At 38.4% G+C, this 20,063-nt stretch overlaps 1 protein-coding gene across 20 annotated transcripts in view; it reads left to right on the top strand.

Moving 5' to 3' along the window:
• The window catches only part of PARD3 (par-3 family cell polarity regulator), a 651,514-nt gene that overhangs the window by 421,266 nt on the left and 210,185 nt on the right, over window positions 1-20,063 (top strand). For 10 of the 20 annotated variants that reach the window (XM_047740436.1, XM_047740434.1, XM_047740432.1 and 7 more), the window contains 4 exons: window positions 2,847-3,036; window positions 7,890-8,041; window positions 9,099-9,143; window positions 14,000-14,227. In XM_047740436.1, coding sequence (XP_047596392.1) covers window positions 2,847-3,036; window positions 7,890-8,041; window positions 9,099-9,143; window positions 14,000-14,227 — 615 coding nt within the window. The remainder of the gene's footprint in view (window positions 1-2,846; window positions 3,037-7,889; window positions 8,042-9,098; window positions 9,144-13,999; window positions 14,228-20,063) is intronic. The other 10 variants (XM_047740438.1, XM_047740437.1, XM_047740433.1 and 7 more) reach the window with 4 other exon arrangements.

Raw genomic sequence — 20,063 nt, 5'->3', positions numbered from 1 at the left:
CACTGGAAAAGTTTTCATCTGTTTCTAGTGTCATGAATGGTATTGCCTTCTATGTAAATGTACCAATTAATAAATGTTTAGTAAACAATCATTTCGTATCTCATTGTTTCACTCCTCTATAAGATATTGATTGGTTTAAATTTTAGTCTGTAGCTTGTTGGTTAACTAGTTGAGGAAGGAGGAATATTTATCCATCAAACACCAGATCAAAGGCTTCTCAAATCACCCTTGGAAGGTTTCACGTTTATGATGTGCACACATCATTAAGAGGTATTGTCTAGGTGGAGTTGGTAGAACTTGGAGTGAAATAATTTAGTTGTCCATTATTCCCAATATATTCCTGCATCCAGAATCAAAAACTGTAACTATTGGCGAGTACGTTAAGAAGTTGGGAAGCTGATGAAAAACTTGAATTCTCAAATCTTTTGAAATATTAGCCCCTAGAATCATTTGTGAGAGGAAAAAAGCTAAATTGTTTTCTTATTATTAGGAAAATTTCTTACCATTTATGTATAAAATTTTGGATCACTTAAGGTACAATATTTCTACTCAACACAGCATATTATAAAAGGATTGTCATATGAAGAACCATTCAGTGTTCCATATTGCTTATTAGGCTGTCTCCCAGAATATATTGTGTAAACCCAAGAGTTTTAGTTTTTGTGTTTAAAAGCGAGTGCACTATAATTATATTGTAATTTTTCCTTCCAGTAAATTTTGCCTTTGTGAGGACTTGGCATTTAATGCTGTGACACGTGCCTTGTCAGTGGTGAGCTGTCAGGGATAACTCTGGTTTTGTCATTCTGTACACTTTTTAGGCAAAAAAGTCTGTCTTGAGAAGGGAATATTTCTTTTGGTGATAGTCCTAGGATGTCCAACTTTATTTATGAATGACAATTTTTTAGACAGATTTTTGTCTTTCTGTTTTGAAGTCCTAAAACTCAAGTAGTAGTAAATGAATAATTTGAATTCAGGAGAAGGAAACGATTGCGTTAAATTTGATTTGCTTTATAATCATGAGCATTCATAAAAAGTTGCTAGTTTTCACAGTTTGTCAAAATGAATGCATTTCAAATCAAAATAGAGTGTTTTTCTTGATAAAATGCTGTGTTGCTGTTTCAGTAAACATAGAGTATTTCTATAATAAAGTAGTTGGTGCTAAATAATGAATGCATTTGAAACGTCTAGCACATCCTCTTCTGTGGGTTGTCCTGAAAAGATACATATCAACTTAATTTTTGTTCCTTTGTTGAACGTCTAGAATAATATGTGTTTTAAAAATCCTTCAAGCCTATATATGCCATCCCATAATTGCCAAAATCGTGTTAAAATAAAAAGTCATCATTTGCACATTCTTATGAATGTTTGTTTTAAAAATTAGATCTTAAGCCTGATGTTAAAATGTTAAAATCTCTCCACATGTTGCTGTGGTGCTATTTTTAAAAGTGGTGGTTTATTAAGGGAAAGAGCACCCTGTGTAAAGTGTAAAATGGTGCCAGTGTTGGGAAAGGACAGCAGTCAGTTTCAGTTGGGTAGGAGCCAGTAGAGCTGGCTTACCAGATTGGAATATTGGACTTCAAATGAGACTTGTCCCGTCCTGCTGTAAGGTGATGGGGAAATTGTCAATTCTTGTCCTGTTGGGAGAGCCAGTCATCTTACCCTGATGTGTGTTTCTGTGAGTCTGAACTCTCTTGATGGATCCACTTGGACCAAAGTCTTGTCCAGCGAGGTCTTACCCAGAAGTATGGCATGAGATTTGAGGAGGAAGCCAGAACTGTGGATGTTTTGGGGAGGAAGATGCCTCATCAAAGATAAAGAAGCTTTATCTTTAGTGACTAAGGGCTTGAATCTTAATTTTGTCCCAAAAAATACATCCGTCATGCTGATCCACGCGCCCGAGCAGATTTCCCTGAAAGAACTCATCAGTAGAGACAGTTTGGAGTCTCTCCTTACCAAGAACGTTACATCCGAATTGAATAAATAAAAATATATGGACCCCACTGTCTTGGCCTGAAATCCTTTGGGCAGTGAGATCCTATCATTTCAAGATCACTCCCGCCATCTCCTTGTGAGGCTTCGACTCTGCACGTACTCATCTTTGAAGTGCCCCCTTCAGTGTACCGGGAGCTTTTCTCCATCATGAATTTAATGATGTTGTTGCCAATGCGTAAAGTCAATGTCATCATTTCTCCTAGCAGAAAAGATAACATTCCTCATTCAGAGCCCAATTGTGAGGTTAACTTTTGTGAAGATCCCTGGCGTCCTCTGCCTCTAGCTGCCTAGGCAATTACCAGCCCTAGTGAAGGCCATAGTCCTTTTAGCACGTCCTTCACACCACCAGTCAGTTATCCCTGTTTGTATGTTGGGCTCTTTCTCTAGGGTGTGGGCTGTTCGGGGGCAGAGATTTAAGTCTTTCTTTCATCCTTGCTATGCGGTATGTGCCCAGCGAATGAGTATGGGAGTGATTGATGTAAGTCTGCAGGGCTTCCCTATAAATTTCCTGGTAAAATTTTTCAAAAGACTTTCACAACCTAGAATCTGTGTCGCATTTTCACATTAGAAGACGTTCTGGAGATCATCTGTGGCTTTAGGAAACCTGAATCCAGTGAAATTAAACTCTGTGCCGAGAGCTACGGAGCCGCTGAGTCAGAGAAGGGAGCAGACTCGAGGCCTCCACTGGCCATTGATTTGTGAAAAAATAAATTTCCTTCCTTCTGTTTTGTTCCACCAGGTTGAGCAGACATTTGGAAATTTAGCCTTTTTCTAATATTGCCATTCGTATAGCTATACGCGTAGCCCTTAGATCGAGATCTAGAATTTCTCTTCCTTTTCTTTCCACTGGGCAGGTAAATACCAGCTGTCCCCCACAGTGAACATGCCCCAGGATGACACTGTCATTATAGAAGATGACAGGCTGCCAGTGCTTCCCCCACATCTGTCTGACCAGTCATCTTCCAGCTCCCACGATGACGTGGGCTTCGTGACAACGGACGCTGGCACGTGGGCGAAGGCTGCAATCAGTGATTCAGCAGACTGGTAAGATCGCACTCCAGGCTTGGAAAACATTACTTAATTGCAATCACCTTCATTTTATGTTTAAATGGTCTATCATTAAGCACAGTTAATCAATTTTGTTTTATGGCCGTGGTCTGTTTTCATGGTCTTAATACTCTTAATTATCACTCTTCTAATAAAAGATTCCCCTCCACCCCATAAACTTGCCCCATTGTTTTAGCGTGTCCAGAGCTGTACTGACTAACTCAGCCAGCTCTATGACAGAACCACCACTCACCAAAAAGACCTGTTCATTTCTGAAGTTCCGCTGTTGGTTATTTTAGATCTGTTTTAATTTGATGAATTGTTTTTTCATTAAATCAGTTCTAAGCAGAATCTCTGAGGTGACTGAAAATTTGTAACCATTAGATGATTTTGGTCAAATTAATAGCTGCTATGCTGTAGGAGTGGGAGGAGACTTTTTAAAGGGTTGTTTTTTTAGAGTGCTGTAACCCTTCCCTCTTGCCTCTAACATTGTGACTTTTGGGGCAGTCTCATGCCATTTCTTTCTCCCTAATCTTCCAAAACAGAAGAAAGCATTTGATATTATCGAGCCGATGCATGGCCCGTGAGTGTGGATGTGTGCCTTAATTTGCGTGCCTCTTAATTATACACATCCATAAGCCGAAAGGCAAGTCCCTCCCAGGGATGACCTTGTGAGGTTGTAGTGAAAATTAACATAAGCCGCGTGAAGCATTATACCAGAATTTTCTTATTGCCCTTTCTCTGGGGGTGTTCCATGAATACATCAGCAAAATGATACTTAAATGTTACAGCATTGTTCTTCACCACTTACCCATTTCTCTTCTCTACTCTTACCCAGACTTGCGTCAACAGTCCCATATTAGATCGGAGGCGTCTGGGGGCCCGTTGTTGATTTGTGTTAACATTTTTTAGCGGTGATCTTAGCAAAGTCACCCTCTCCCCAGCCCCCTTCCCCCACTCCTTACAAAACCACACGAACATCCAGCACATGTACCTGGGAATTCTGCAGATGTTCTCTTGGAATAGTCTCACCTGTTCGTTTGGATCCTTGAAAAGTCTGTGTCTTGTCTTGTCTTTCTTTCTTTAAAAAAAAAAAAAAATTTTCTTCCTGAAAATACAGGATTTAAAAAGGAGCTATACTCCAGCTTGCATGATAATAGCGTATCCGTGAATGAGGTTTTTGGCTCAACATAGAAGGGGAAACGACAATATAAAGTAAAATCCCATTTGAAATCCACAGATGCTGTTCCATTCACTGCTGCAGCTTGTATCTGTTTCGGAGCGTGAAAGCAGCAACAGGGAAAGTGAGGGTTAGTTATTGGCAGTATTCAACTTTGGGACAAAAGCCTTCGAATTTCCACGGTGGTGAGGATTGTGAAGGTGGCCATAGGAATAGATCTGTTTGGGGCTTTCTAACGCACTGTATTGGTGAAAATAAATAAGGAACTAGCAGAAATAGATTGTGGCATTAATTTCCCTAAGTGCATTGATAAAATGGGGAGGACTTGCGTGATTTTGCTGTGGGGGACGTGGAGCAGGGGAAGGAATATGAATGAAGGGTTATCCAAACAAGAATGGCAGCTGTTCCGAATCACAGCAGAAAATGTAAGCTTTTCCAGCCTGACAATATCTCCCTAATCCTTGATGAAAATGTTATGAAAACAAAAGGGCAATAAGACAGGATTAATAACTGGAATTTTAATAACATTGGGGGTCAGGATATGGTTACATTCTTTAAAGAATCAGCTGTCAGTTTTGCAATCGAACTTGTTAAGTATTCTAGTATACTGTTTATTGTGTCTGAAATTAGTTTAATGGGTATATTGATAGGGAAGAATTAATTATGTCATGGTTTAAGAGTATTTAGTTATTTTAAGACTCTTATTAGCTCACAAACTCATTTGACTTTTAAATTGTGTATGTTTACAGTTCACTGAGCCATCGTGGAAGGTGAATACATCAAACGGCTGAACTTTTGTTAACAAATAGGATATACTTTTTTCAATCCGTTAATTGATTTAGGGAACATCAGCGATGTTTTTAAGGAGAAACAAGGCAAAACAGCAGATTCTAATCTTAGTGGCAACATAATTCCAAGGATATGAGATCAGTTTAAAAAATATGCCAATGATGTGGTTTTCAGATAACACTGGCACCAACAATATTTATTTGAAAAGGCTCTTACCAATAATTTCTATTAAAAATGTACTTCATGAGTAGAATGATTGAAGAGATCAGCTTTCAACAGATGAAAGAATTATTCTTACTGAAAATATATAATTTAGAGTATGCTGTTGCAAAATTGGATCATAGTTCTTATCATATGGGTTTTTAGTTTTCACTTTACTACTACACTTTAGTTTTCACATACACCCCACTTTCCAATTGGGGTGTATGTGGAAACTATAAGCATAATATAGTAAGCATAGTAGTATCTGAATACTACTACATAAACATAGTACTCAAGCATGTATAAATTTAAGAAATATGTCTAAAACAGTATGTAATTATGTGTATACTACAAGCTATGGCTATAAATACATGCATACACACATACACGCATATACAGTATGCAGGCGTAGTAGTATGTGAAGGAGCCCCAAAGGTTTCAAAAATGTAGTCAAAATTTTATGGAAAAAAATGTGGTATATTAAAGATGGAAAGATTTAATATAGAATGCAGAGAAAAGAACGTCTATTTGGACATAACATAGAGCTTTACCAAATAAAGTTGTTCTTGCCCTGGGCTGAATTCCCAGTGCCCATGGAATACATCTTCTCTTTTCTCAGTACCGGGACCAGGACAAGGGGGAGGCAAGCCAGGTGCCCAGGATACAAACTACAGGCAGGGAATCACTCTCAGGTGTGCACCCTGACCTCGCACAACCGTGAGAGTGGGTGCTTCCTTGAATTTGGAGTTGTGGGCACCCACCTTGTCTCATCCTGGGGGCCCCACTCTGTGCTTGGTGGAACAGATTGGGAAGGATTGTGCAGTCCCCTTTGTATTCCCCTATCTATATCTGTTATCATAATGTGTATTAAGTTGATTATTTGAGACCGTCTTTGTGGGGTGATAATAGCTTACTTTGTACGGCGGTTTGCAGTTTACAAAGGGCTTTCACATTATGTCCTTGAAGTCTCTTACTGGCCTTGCCAGACCGGTGGGGCTGCTCTCCTGTTTATTGAGCATATTAATGCACGTGGGCCCGACACATTTCAGGTCACTTAACCTGAGGGCGAAACATTTCCCTTGATGTCTTTCTTTTTACAATTTTTGCTTTAGCTCTTCTCTCAGAGTCAGCTATCATTTCATGCACAGTAAACTGCAGCTACGTTTTTGATGGATATCCAAACCAGATCTCTCTGCTTTACCAGTATGGATGGTAATTATCTGTGGCCGTAAAGGGTAGAGATGTTTGCTTCCATCAGAACCATAAGGCAGGCTATCGTAAACTCAGCTGATGGGGTGGACACGGCCCCCTCACCTTCTAGTATGTTTAGCTCGCTGTGGAGGCATTTTCTCCTCACCGGCCAAACGGGGAAGTGGCTGGGTGCTAACACAGGAGAGCACTGTGTTTACTCAGTGTGCCTAGCACAGAACAACCATTCTTATTGCATGAAACGGTGCTCAGAACACTTAAGTACTTTTTTAAAGTGTTCACAGATTTTTATAAATAGGAGTGATTTTGTGTCATCCCATGACACGTCCCCTGGGAAAGCTCTTCCAGCAGTGTCTTGTTACCAATGATCTGCCATGGGCTTCACCATGTCTGTTTGAACTACTGTGTTGGTGTCGCCAAAATCAAACATCATCCAGGCTTAGTCACGCTATTCTCGCCTCCCTCCAATATCGAACATTCCCCCATCTCCGCGTCCATAGCATTGGCTTGGTGCTTCTGGTGTAGTATTTTTTTGTAGGAATGTGCAGAGAACAGAGATCGTTTTGTTTTTAATTTTTTTAACTTTGGTCCCCAGAACAACACGTTAATCAGAATAGGTTCTAATAAAGGTGTTGAGTTGGTTTCTTCTCAGTTGAATAAATACTGCTGAGAAACTACATTCTCATGAAACCACATACCACAGTAGTGTTTTTTCCTTCTTTTCTGAAACACAGGATAAAGGATATCTAAGAAGACCAGGATATCTAAAGGATGTCTAAAGAAGACCATACTCTTTTTTAAAATTTTTACTTGATTGCAGTTCATACAGTCACTTATTTGCGGCCAGTATTTGTATTCATATATGAAAGTCTTCCTCAAATATCCAGTCCTCCCCATGTCCAAAAGACACCAGCCTTATTTTTTTAAAAAAGATTTTATTTTATTTATTTACTTTAGAGGGAGAGAGCCTGTGTGAGCAGTGGCGGTGGGTGGGGGAGTTGTTGGAGAGCAGAGGGAGAAGAACAGGTAGATTCCCTGCTGAGCGCAGAGCCCAGTGCAGGGCTTGATCTCATGACCCTGAGACAATGACCTGAGCCAAACCAAGAGTCGAGTGCCTGACTGCCAGAGCCACCCCAGCACCCCCATCTGCCTTATTTTTGTTAATCACTTAGAAATAATGATGTATAGGAGAACAGTGAGGAAACTGAAGCAAATCAAGGAGATGAGAGAACTCATGTGGAGAAAGAATTATTCTAAATGTAAATAGAATTTTGTATTTTCCCATCACTTCCTATTCAGGCAGAGGTGCTTTTTTTTTTTTTAAATGAACTATATTTGTGTTAGTTTCAGCATTTCTGAGGAATACACATGGGCACACCTTCTTACGCACAAGCGTATATGTTCTTTCCTGAAGTTGGATGTCCTCTATTTCTAGTAAATATTTTTATGTTTGTTTTTCTCTTCACACCAGCTCTTTGAGTCCAGATGTTGATCCTGTTCTTGCTTTTCAACGAGAAGGATTTGGACGCCAGAGTATGTCAGAAAAACGCACAAAGCAATTTTCAGATGCCAGTCAATTGGATTTCGTTAAAACGCGAAAATCAAAAAGCATGGATTTAGGTAGTGAGTACAATCTCCATGAATCTTTAAATAAGGTTTAGATGCTTTCAGATTAAAATTGATAGTCCCAAACACATGTCTGTTTACTTTAAGCAATAGAGAAAATAAATGTGAAATGTGGCAATTTGGCAAAAATTAGTTTTTCTCTGAGTTTAAGATAACCATATTTCTCATAAGTGGCATGTTTACATAATGTGCAATATGTTAACATATATGTTTCCTGATGATAAAAGAAACAAACACACGCATCTCATGCTATATTCCTGCATCTTTATTTGAAAAGATGAAATGTTTTAACATCTTGGTTGTTTAAAACCAATTTTTGGAAATAGTATTTGGTTGGCTGTGGGATTCTTGAACTAGAAGGAGAAGTATTGGAGAGAAACCATTATCTCAATCCATGTGTAGAATTTGGTTACTTCATGATATCTTTGTTTCACTCCTATTCTTTAAGGTTTATGTAATAGAAACTCTTATGTGTTGATAATTAAGGCATTTAATTGAAGTAATAATTTGAGAGAATATTTGTTGTAGAAAGTATTTGGAAGCAAATGGGAGGAGAAAAATAACTGTAGTTGTTCAATCAAACACCAATCAGGTAGTGTCTCTTTTTGAATCAAAATCCACCAAAAAGCAAACAAACAAAAAAGTAAAATAATTAATTATATCTATAAACCGATCAAATGATTTACAGAACCTTTGTTAATCAACTGTAACTTATTTATGCTGTTCTCTGGTGGCTGTTTGTACTTCAAGACTAAAAGCATTAATTTATCACATGCATAAAAGAAAAATTTGGCGATGCATTGCCTTGGCTAATTATGATATGCTAACTTATAAATAACACACGTGTCTGTGAAATGAAATGACTGGCATTTTGCATGGAGACACTGCTTCCCCCCCCTTTTTTTGATTATGAATGTTTGCTTGATGTTTCATATTATTTGCATGAAATATTACCTAAGAATGATCACCTAACTGAAAAGATCCGGGAATGGTTGAAGCATGTTGGGCTGTGGGGACTAACTGTGCTAACCAGTATACATTTACCTTTTAACAGTAGCTGACGAGACTAAACTCAATACAGTGGATGACCAGAAAGCAGGTAAGAATGGACAGTGAGACTGTTGCCATAGAAACTGTGGTCCAAGGAGCTGATCATAATTATAGAGCTGCCAATCATATTGCGTGTAAACATAAATATTCCAGATTTGCATGGATGTTTTCATTGTAGGAAATCAAATTGTACAAGAAAAGAAAAATTTTCTGTTAGAAGGAATACTAAGAGCAAATATAATTTAGTGTTTCAAAAGTGCTAAAACAACCTAGATTTTAATAGTATTTGTGTAGAAATGTTCTGTCACGGTTAAATAAAAATCAAAGTCCTGAAAACAGGATCTCTTCTAATAGACTCTTAAGTATCTAAGTCATTTATTAGATGACTAGCTTGATGTCATGATCCTCAAAGTGGTGATTTTGATTTGAAGGATAATAGCATAAATATAAATATTTTTCACTGATGGACAGTGTCCAGTAATGCTGTCTTTAGTTGCTCAGAAAACCTTAGTTCTTCTTCAGGTGCAAGAATTAGCTCATAGTTGTCTGACATTGAGTTAGATTATACAATGCACTCAGCTCCTTTTCTTGACTTGACTTTGTGAACCTATTCTAAAGTTTTCTTTTTTTTTTTTAACTCATTAGGACTTGTTTCTAAAATGCTGTCTAGATCATTATGTAGCATCAATAATCAGATTATATTGAACTGGGTTTTTCATTGTATTAGAATTTATTTTTATGTTATTTTATGAAAATAATCACAGGAAAGTCTTTACATGTAATTAAAGTAATGTGCTTTGTATGCATTTATGATTTATTATTATAAGTTTGGAATAGTGTTTTAATTATTCTAGATCCAGTATGAAGTACTCACATCACTTAGCACTAATTAGCTTCAATTCACCTTTTTAACCTGCAGTAGTAATTAGTTTTAGCCTTCTTGAAAAATGTGTATCCATATACATATGTAAAGATTATTGTGGACAAGGTTGGAGTTTTTACATTCTGTAGAGTAAAAGATAGATTCTAAAAATTACATCCAATAAATCATAAGATTAACTGTAGTGGAAGGCAATTAACTATAGCTTCAGCCATTATTATGTAGTTATTTCTCTGATCAAACATGAAATTCACTGAAATTCTGGAACAGGGTAAAGAGAAACTATTTGATAGTTCATATATGTAAATTAGTAATTAGTTTTAGAGTTAACAGTATTCATTACTTTTAAAGAAGTAAGCCCTATCCAAGATAATGTTCATAAAAACCAACTCGAACTTCTCAGGTTAAAGAACATGACTTCATATACTATGCCAGTCAGGTAAAGTCAGGAAAATATTTAATTTGACCAACTCACTTTTACTAAAAGGAAAAAAGCATTAGTGCAATTAAAAAAATAATGATGATGATATCCAGAGTTTAATTGGACACATAAAATAACTTTCATGGAGAGGAGGCAGATTTTATAATCTAATTCAATCTAATTCAATTTTGTGTTTTTATTGTGGTTTAAAATGTTGGATCCTAGATAAAAGCTTTTTCCTTTTTTCTTTTATTTTCCCCACTATGTGCCATCGATCCTACCAAAGTAAACTAGAAAACCTTGGGCCACAAAATTATTACATAGACACCACAGTACCTATTTTTTGGTCTGTTGGTTTTAAATCTACATGAATAAAATGTCCTTTCCACCCTGAAATATTGAACAGTGAGCAGATTTTCAGTTATTTTTCTTTCTTCAGTTCGCTTGAATTGCTAAGATGATCATGATTTTACAGTTCAGTCCAAAGGTTTTTGGTAGAGCCACAGCGGCATTTCAGCACAGATCATCTGTCTAGCCATAAGCCTTTCATAATGAAAATTGAATTCCATTTCCCTTTGCCCTTGCAATAGACATCCTCTACTTTTTTTCGGCAAGAGAGGTATTAGTAAGTAGTAGAAAAATAGGCCTAGGGAAAACAGTATGATTATGATTTTCCCCTTTATTTCAGATTTAAAGTTCTTTTTTGATATTTGGGGGTAAATTTTCTTTGTGAATGAAAAGAGAGAATAAGAGGAGAATTGTGTTTCTAACAGTTTAATCTTTGGATATAAAAAATAAGCAAAGTATCCTAATGAGCTGACTTATAAAGAGCTTTAGAATATTATTTTAAAATTAAAAGATGTTGATTTGTGTGTGCTTGTGTGTGTAAATAAGACAAATTTTTGCCCATACTTTATATAAAGAAAGGCGTTTTTAATTTTCAACCCTAGGAAATGCTAAGTGTATCATGTCGGGGTTCTCAATAACCTCATTGTTACTTAACAAAATCTTTGTTAACAGTTTCTTTGACAAATGTCATACTTAAATGTATCATAGCCATGTTACAAATTAGAAGTCTCTTTCTGTAAAGGACCAGATAGTAAATAATGTGGGCCTTATAGACCAAACAGTCCCTGCAACAATTACTTCATTCTGATGTAGCATGAGAGCAGCCATGGAATAGAATGGACGTTCCAGATTAGGCCCATGGTTGGCTGATCCCTCTTATAGATTCACAAATTACAAATTTTGACTTTTTGTATAACCTTTTACTGTAAGAATTTTCGACCATACCTAAATATAGAGGTAATTATTCATTGATTTCCTATATACATAATACCATGGCCAGAATGTTATATACTGCAGTGTTACAATTTCAGAAAGAAGAATAGGTAGGTAAGCCTTAAATTATTCTTACAAAATATCTATTGCTTATTTATATTTTCATCATTGTTTTTTCCACCAGATTTGCCTTTGTTTATGTATTTTAATATATACATATATATTCTTATATATGTATATAAATATATGCATGTATATATAGACATATACCTATTTTAATATTCATGTTCTTTCTAGATTTCATTATTAAAATGTCTAGTGCTGTGAGTATATTAAGTCAAATCTCAGCTAACTTTTCATGAAGAAAAACTTAATATACCTAAGTGATGTTTTTATGAAAATCTTTACTGGAAGCATGAAATCTTTATTGGAGAAATATAGATAGATATGAATACACACACACACACACACACACACACACACACACACACACGTCCTTTATGCTCCCCAAAAAGTGCCAAATATTTGCCTGATAAGTGACTACAGAACTCAGATGCAGCTGGTAGGTTATGAAAATTGATATGCATGAGTTATTCAGAAAAAGGTTTCCCCTGTGCTAATTCTAGGAAATATAAAGTAAATGTCCCTGCCTACGAGTGCTCTTCTCCTATTCTCTTTGACTCCTTGATTTCTTACTCTTTGTTTAGTTCTAGAACAAAATTCATTTTCCTTCCTGTGACATGACTTTTATGAGTATTTGGAACATGAACTTGTCAAAAATTACAGTGCTATCAAGAGAAAAAGTAAGATTGATCATCCTAGAAAGAAACATTTCATGGGAATTTTTGTAATAAAATAATCAAATATATACAATCCTGCACTGAGAAAGTTCAATAAATCATCTTTTTCTCCCAAGCACAATAATTGAGAGACTATTATTTCTTCATTAGAATCATCTGTCTGCCTTTCTGCCTGTGTTACATTTTTGACATATTTATTCTAACTTAAAAACTGCTACCCCATTGTGAAAATGAGGTGGAAGATGTAATGTAAATGGATCTTAAAAAGATAATTCTTGTTTTGACTTTCAGTTTAACTTTTTTTCTGTTTTCTACCCTGAGCCATGCAGAGCCCGTGTCATAATTATTTGCCTTTTAGATGATACCATATCAAGGCTCTGCCTTAATTATTGATTAACACGTGAGCTGGTGACCCCATGTATAGATAAACGACCTGCTCTCTTCTACCTTCCCATTTTTTTGTACCTGTCTTTTTAACAGTGTAAGTGATGAGCTAGTTGTGAAACCTGGGCTGACCAGTGGTGGTCCAAAGCTGGTATTTTAGTCATGGTGAGGCAGACTTCATCTGCCTCTGAGTGCCAGGTCAGGCAGTGATGGATGAGGCTGTCTTCCTCGCTCAAAGAAATCCATCTTGATTGCCTTCTAAAGCTTGGTGCTACTGGTACTCTCTCCGGGCCCCCTGCCCTATATCCTCCAGAAACAGCCCCATCGTTCATTCTCCCAATTCTCCCCTGCCATCCTACTGAAATTTTATTCGTTAATTGTTAAGTTTTCTTCCTCCTGTTCCTCAATTGTTCCTTGAGAAGCTATTATTACTCCCGAGCCTGGAGACACATGTCCTCATGTTCAGCTCCTGAGTCTCTCCTCCTTTACGGCTCCCTAGTGAGAGCTCTTATGTAATTTGTTTCTATTCAGATCTTGCATTGCTCTTTCCTGAGAACATTAATATTTCCCAGAATTGGGTTTCTGCCTGGTGCCAGGGTGCCCTAATTGACTGGGTGACGAGTAATCTTTTGTGCTCGTTTTACTGACTGAGCTGTGTGAAGCCGCGGTATAATGAGGAAGAGAACTCGTGGAACTCATTGAGATGAAAGTTTAAATTCTGCTGTAAATAATTTTGAGCTGTCAATAAATGATTTCAGTTAAGTTACAAAGCTTACGTTTGGTTGCTTATCCTAGCCTTCTCATCATCCCTACTTTTCAAGTGAGCTTCTAGGTTATTCTAGCTCTTTTAGGTTATTTACATACTTGGAGCAAATGATTTGACCAGCAAATGATTTTAGCTCTCTTGGGCTAAAAATGGAGACTAATGAAAATAGAGAAAGTAGACTAAATTTAAAATATATTTGGAAAAAATTAAAATTAGTTACTATGACTTTATTTTTATAACATTTCCATCCACACTTTAGAACTCAGTGAGTGAATAATTTATGTCCCTGATGTTTTCCACAGTCCGTAGATATTCAGGTATATAATTTTCACCACTAATTCTAACTAACATTTCATTTTTGTAAATCTCCAAGGCTCCCCCAGCAGAGATGTAGGCCCTTCCCTGGGTCTGAAGAAGTCAAGCTCATTAGAGAGTCTGCAGACAGCGGTCGCTGAAGTGACTTTGAATGGGGATATTCCTTTCCACCGCCCACGGCCGCGGATAATCAGAGGAAGGGGATGCAATGAGAGCTTCAGAGCTGCCATCGACAAGTCCTATGATAAACCTGTGGTGGATGATGATGATGAAGGCATGGAGACTTGTAAGTTTATAATGTCTGAAAGAATAGCAATTACAGACAGCTTGGTAGAGTAGCAGTTCTTAAAGTATGCTCCAAGGAACCTTAGGGGTTCCCGTTATCCTTCAGAGGGACCAGTGAGGTCCAAACTTTTCATAATAATAAGATGTCATTTATTATCTTTGTACCCTTGTTTTCTCACGAGGACACAGTTGTTGGGTTTTCTAGAGACAACAAGTCATTTGATACTGCAGTAGATTGAAAGCAAAACAGATAGAAGAATCAGTCTTTTCAGCCAGATAGTAAAGAGATTTGCTAAAATATAAAAGAGTGCCATGGTTTGCACTCATTATTTTTTGGAAAAACAATGATCGTTTTATAAAAACAATTTGTTAATATAAATTTTGTTTTTTATAAAGTAATTAGTATTTTTAGGTCTTCTCAGTTTCAATTCAGTAAATAATGACAGAGGTAATCCATGTAAAAAATTATTTTGAGTTCTTAATAATTTTTAGGAATTTAAAGTTATCCTGAGACCAAAATGTTTGAAAACCGCCGCTATAATGCAATATCTCCAGTGAATATATGTAATAATCTATGCTTTTGAAACCGTAGTTTTATTTTTATGAATTACTCTTGCTTTCCTTGATCTGAGCTGGCATATTTGTAGATGTGTGTATTTCAAAATTGCAAAATATTTTAAGCTAAGATTATTGAAAGCCAAAGGTTATTTTGGGTGAGCATGTTTTCCATAGAATATTGAGAAAAAAGTATTATTTATAAGTATGTTCCGATGTTACAGAGAACTGTCTTTATAGTTAAACAGTCATGGCATAAAAATAAACATTTCGTTGGTTTTAAAAATCAGAAAACAACCTTAGTATATTTACTTAAAAGAAAAAGGATTTAAGAGTCCTAATAGTAAAAACTGTTGGTTAGCTTCTGTTGTTCATAATTACTGCTTTATACTTTTATAATTCTATTGGACTCAGAAGTTCAAACATTACCCTATGCATCTAACTTTTGTTAGACACACTACTGCTCAGAGTCCAGGCAGAGACCAGAGATAATTGAAGTGGATTGTAATTTACTTGCAATTTAACTTTTGGGTGAACCGCTTCTGTCACAAATACCTAAGGAAAATTGCAGTGGGGAAGAAAAGCTTTAGATAAAAATCACATTCTGTGAGGACTGAAAGCAAAATCATATAGTTTTTGCCTGTCTCACATACATTGGTTTTGGGAAGGCTAATACCACTGTCATCATGTAGCAAGCGAAACTTCGGGAGGGCACTGCTCTACCCCACCCCCGCCTTTCTGCCCCTTTCCCTCCTTCTCCATCTAAAGCTGGATGGAGCCTTTTCACTCTCTCCAGCCAGCGATTTCAAATGTATGCAACCTCTTCTTGCCAGATGAAGAACATATTTCCTATTTTTGCTGCCAAGCCTGGGCTCCAAGATCCTGAGTCATACGCGCTTTCAGCCTTCTTTGAGTTTTTTCCCCGCTCTATCAGTGGTTCCTCTCCAGCCTAAGCAGTATCTCTCATGCAGCCCTACTGTGGTAGCATCATGCTTCTGCCTGTCCTGGGTCTGTATTTAATGAGACGTATGTTACTTTGGCCCCTCGCTCTTAGTTCTTTTTTAAGCTTCTACAGTTTCTGATGCTTTTGAATTTTTTTCTTGTTCTGGTTAAAATGTTATTTAAATTCACTCATAAAATGTAATTTTCTCATCTATAACACTCATTTCAAATGCATCAGGGGATGGAATATATATCAGTACAAGGCACGTGCTTGATTCTGATAGGGACAGCTTTCCGAGTTTCTCAGCCGTGTGGATAGACAACTAAATTTGTCCCTGTGTCAACTCAGTTTCCTTTTATAATTTGAAATAACTGGTTTAAGTACATTATGTTAAAACTTTTTCATTCAGCTGCCATTGAGACAAAGACAAGCAAATAGACAAGTTACATTTTGTAAACCAAAGGGGACGTTCTGGACGAGAGATGGGGAAAGACCTGTGACATGTGCATCTGTAGCCACAGAACGCTATGTTGTCCAAAAGTCCTGATTTTATCATTTTTTTTTTCCTCCCAGAGCAGTCTGTTGAACTCAGGATACAAAAGAAAAAAAAAGAGAGAGAGAGGAAAACAGATATTGTACATTTCAGACTTCCGCAATCCGAGTCGTTGAGGCAGCATTAGTGGAGTGGAGTGGGCACTGAGCTGGGATTCAGGCGACTTGTGTCCTAGTCCACATCCTTCTGATGAATTTGGGATTCTGGTCAAGCTACCTAAAACCTTTGAGCTTTAAGTTCCTCGTTGTGGAACTGAAGATTGGGATAACTGGATCACTGATTCTCAAAGTTGTGTATTGTGACCTCTGGTCAGGAGGGGAGCCTCAAGGGTTTTGGGGGGAGTCCAGAAGTCAGGGGAAGGCTGAGTGGCCGGGACTCTGCTGTCACGACCTCTGTTGCCTTGGCCATTGAGGGTTTTTTTTTTTTTTTAAGTTACTTTTAATACATTGTGGTTGTCTGTAAGTTTTAATTTTAGTAAAGGGTAGTTTGCAGTTCTTTAGAAAATCCCTGAAAAGCTCTGGTTTAGATGGTTTCTGAGGTCCTCTGTAGCTTGGCTATTCCATGATTCTGTGTACCTATTCACTTACCTGCCTCAGTCCTGCCTGCGAAGCTCTCTGACCTGCTGTAGGGTCCACGAAGGAAAACACCACCATGTCTGGTTTAGTCCTGCCTAACCAAGCACGGGGCCAGGCCGATCACGGGATTCGGTGAATATTCATTGTATCAATGAGTGAGCTTCTGTTTAACTAGTCCCTCTGCGTCCCTGAGTCTCTGCGAGAGAGAAGCGGGGCAGAGACTTTCACTCTGTGGGAAGAGGGGGATGGTGGTGTCACGTTGCCATCCCTCTTTGTACTGGAACCTGCACGCACCAGACCTCTGGTGCCTAAGCAAAGTCTTAAAAAAAAAAGCCCCTCGGGACCAGTGTTACTGCCATTGAACATTAGACTGTCCCCTTCACATAGGACTAGACACAAAAAGGTGTTCTGTGGCTCCAGCAACGAGGAAGGTCCAGCTCATTCCACTTTTCCTTTGGTTTCCTAAACAGCATGCTTTTCAGAGTCTGGCTTCTGGATTCTCACGGCCTGGTCCACACACGTGCTGTCACCATGGCTTCCCAGCATCCGCGTGCTTGTTTCTGGTTGTATGCCGCATCCCCGCCTCCCAGGGGGCTGTCCCTTGTGGCAAGCACATTTCTCTCCTGCCCCTGTCTGTGCTCCGGGGGTCTCCAGCAGACCGTGCTTTCCTGTTCTGTGGCCTGACGCCCTCACAGCTGCCGGTGGCAGGGAAAATGCCCTTTCGCTGTTGAACGTGGCTCTGAAGGGAGGAGCACTGTCCTAGCAGACAGTCCTTTTGTTCCCCCACCAGTGCGCCCCAGACGTGTCGGCACGGAGGGCGGGCTGTCGTCGGAAGGCCGTGAGGCCGTGAGCCAAGGCAGGGGACCCGGACAGACAGCCCCAGTGCTGTTCCTGTCCCTGTTTCCTCCTCCCGCCTGAGCCCTGCAAGTAAGATGCTGAGGCGTAGGCTCGCTTGATTGCTCTTGTCAGTTGGGCCGAGCATCTCCCTGGTGACTGTATTTCATGGCTCCGAACAGGCTTGCCTCTTCTCCATGGTGTCGAAATCATGGCATGGGCACAACAATGGGGGCCAAGAGACCGGGGCGGGCTCCATGTGGTATCTGGTATCTGTCATCTTCTGTAACACTTAAGTTCTTCCTGTGGAGATGGCAGAAGCCAGCGTTTTTGTCTCTCATTTAATCCATCTGGCCTCTCCATGTTGTGTGTGTCTGTCTGGATCAAAATGGAGCTTTGTATTCTGGGACCCATTATCTCCGAGGCCCTACCTGGGCTTGACAGGTCAGGGCATCTACAATCTGCTCCCTCTTCTATGCAAATTACATACCCTGCCTGGCTCTCAGCACGTGGCTTCTACCTCTCCCAGAATAAATCAGTTTCTGTTGCTACGTGCAACAACATTGCTTTGTTTTCTTCTTGAAAAATATATGGCCCCATTTATTTTATTTTTTTTTTCTGTTTAAAGTTGCCAAATTGTAAGTCTTCCTATCAATACAGAAACTGCTTTTTGTTGGGGTCAGGAGGTGAAACATAATGAAACCAAATACACTCTTATTAATTGTACCTGTGGATTTTAAGATCTAGTTTACAGTTTTAGATGTGAAAACTGTGTGCCTTGAAAACAGAGACAAGTTGCTTTTGAGTGGCTTGCCCACTTTTCTTGTAGTCTCTTATCAGAGAAAAGACATAGCTCTGTAAAATATACATAACTTAGGTTAACCCTATGAGATTTGAAGAAGGTAAATTTATAGTAGTCAGTCAGCTCATATGAGAGATCCCTGGGTAGTTTTTTTGTTTGTTTGTTTACTAGTTATAAAACAGCATATTACAGTTGATAGCTCAAATTTTCTGTGGTCGGCATTCTGCACACTTGTAGGTACTTTCAGCACTACGTATTCCAGCAAAATATGAAAACTAGGTCTAATTTTATCTAAGCAAAACCCATTAGATTATAGAAAATCTGCTGTGACAATGCAGGACATGGGTTTCAAAGTCAAAAGTACTTCTGAAAGATTATGTAGTTGATTAATATCGATAATTGGATGTTGAGCTATAGAAATTTTTGTTCCAGAATTGTAGGGATAGCCTGTCCTGTGCTTTTAAGCCAACTTGAATACTTAAATATCACCTGCAGTTTAAGAAAAGGAGCTTTGATTAATTTTAGGAAGTTTCCGCATGCAATATGGGTGTAAGCCTGTGAAGTAGCCCGAGGTGTTTGTCCCACTTCTTTTTGTGGGTGAATATTAACTTAAGTAAGCTAAAAGTACAATGAAAAGTCACATCTGAAGTGTTTGAATTATAGAATCCTCATTTTAACCACTTTTTGATAAGAAAGAAGTATTTAAATAGTTGACCAAGAGCACACTTGGGAAAAACTGAATCATGCTGAATGCATACTTTCTGATTCATAGTCCTGTGATTTTTCTAGAATACTAAACTTCCAAATGGGAAAGCCTCTACACTAAAACTACTTTAAAGTATGTGAGTGTATGTTCATGAGTCGTGGCTCCTAAAATCTGATATTTACGCCGTAAGTTCCTGGGGGCCAGGGGGTGGTTCAACCCACTAGATAAACCGATCCTTAAGAGTGGTTAAGGGCCATTGTAGTGCACGGGTTATCATGGCACCAAAGGTCAGGGTACCCACTTAGCCTCTGTGGACTTAGAGCAGAAGGGGATGTAGCGAGGAAAAGGCTCCCCAGAAGAGGTCTTGGTGGAGATGAGTGGTGTTGCCCGAGTGGTCTTCACCTGGGCATGTAGGCAGCATGTGCATCAGAAAGAGTGTGGACCTTCTCTGGGTTGCCATAGATTGATTAAGGTTGATGTGTGTAGTGTAGGTGACAGCGTCATGAGGAATACGGTTTAAGATGAAAGTAGAAGACAAATCACAGACAACCTTGTTTAAATTATTTCTGTTTTATACGAAGGGCCTTAAAGAACCATTGAAGAATTTCGAGTAAGTGTGATTGCTGGGGTGGTAGGACAGAGGATGGTTATCAGGGATGTCATGGTAAGTGAGCAGTACTGGTGGCAAGAAAATCAGTTATACGTTAGTAATGCGATAATCCAGGTTGAGTAATGATGCTTGGCAGTGCCAAAGAAAAGGAAGAAACTGCGTTTACTTGCTTAGCATCTCACACGTAAAGATGGATGATGATGATGTGATTTTTTCTCATTAGCAATTCCAGGCTCTAAAACTTTGAATCATCGTCGTA

The sequence above is a fragment of the Lutra lutra genome, chromosome 8 (genome assembly GCF_902655055.1).
Source record: "Lutra lutra chromosome 8, mLutLut1.2, whole genome shotgun sequence".
NCBI lineage: Eukaryota > Metazoa > Chordata > Mammalia > Carnivora > Mustelidae > Lutra > Lutra lutra.
The sequence above is the reverse complement of the archived record's forward strand: the minus strand, read 5'-3'. Positions and strand labels throughout refer to the sequence as shown.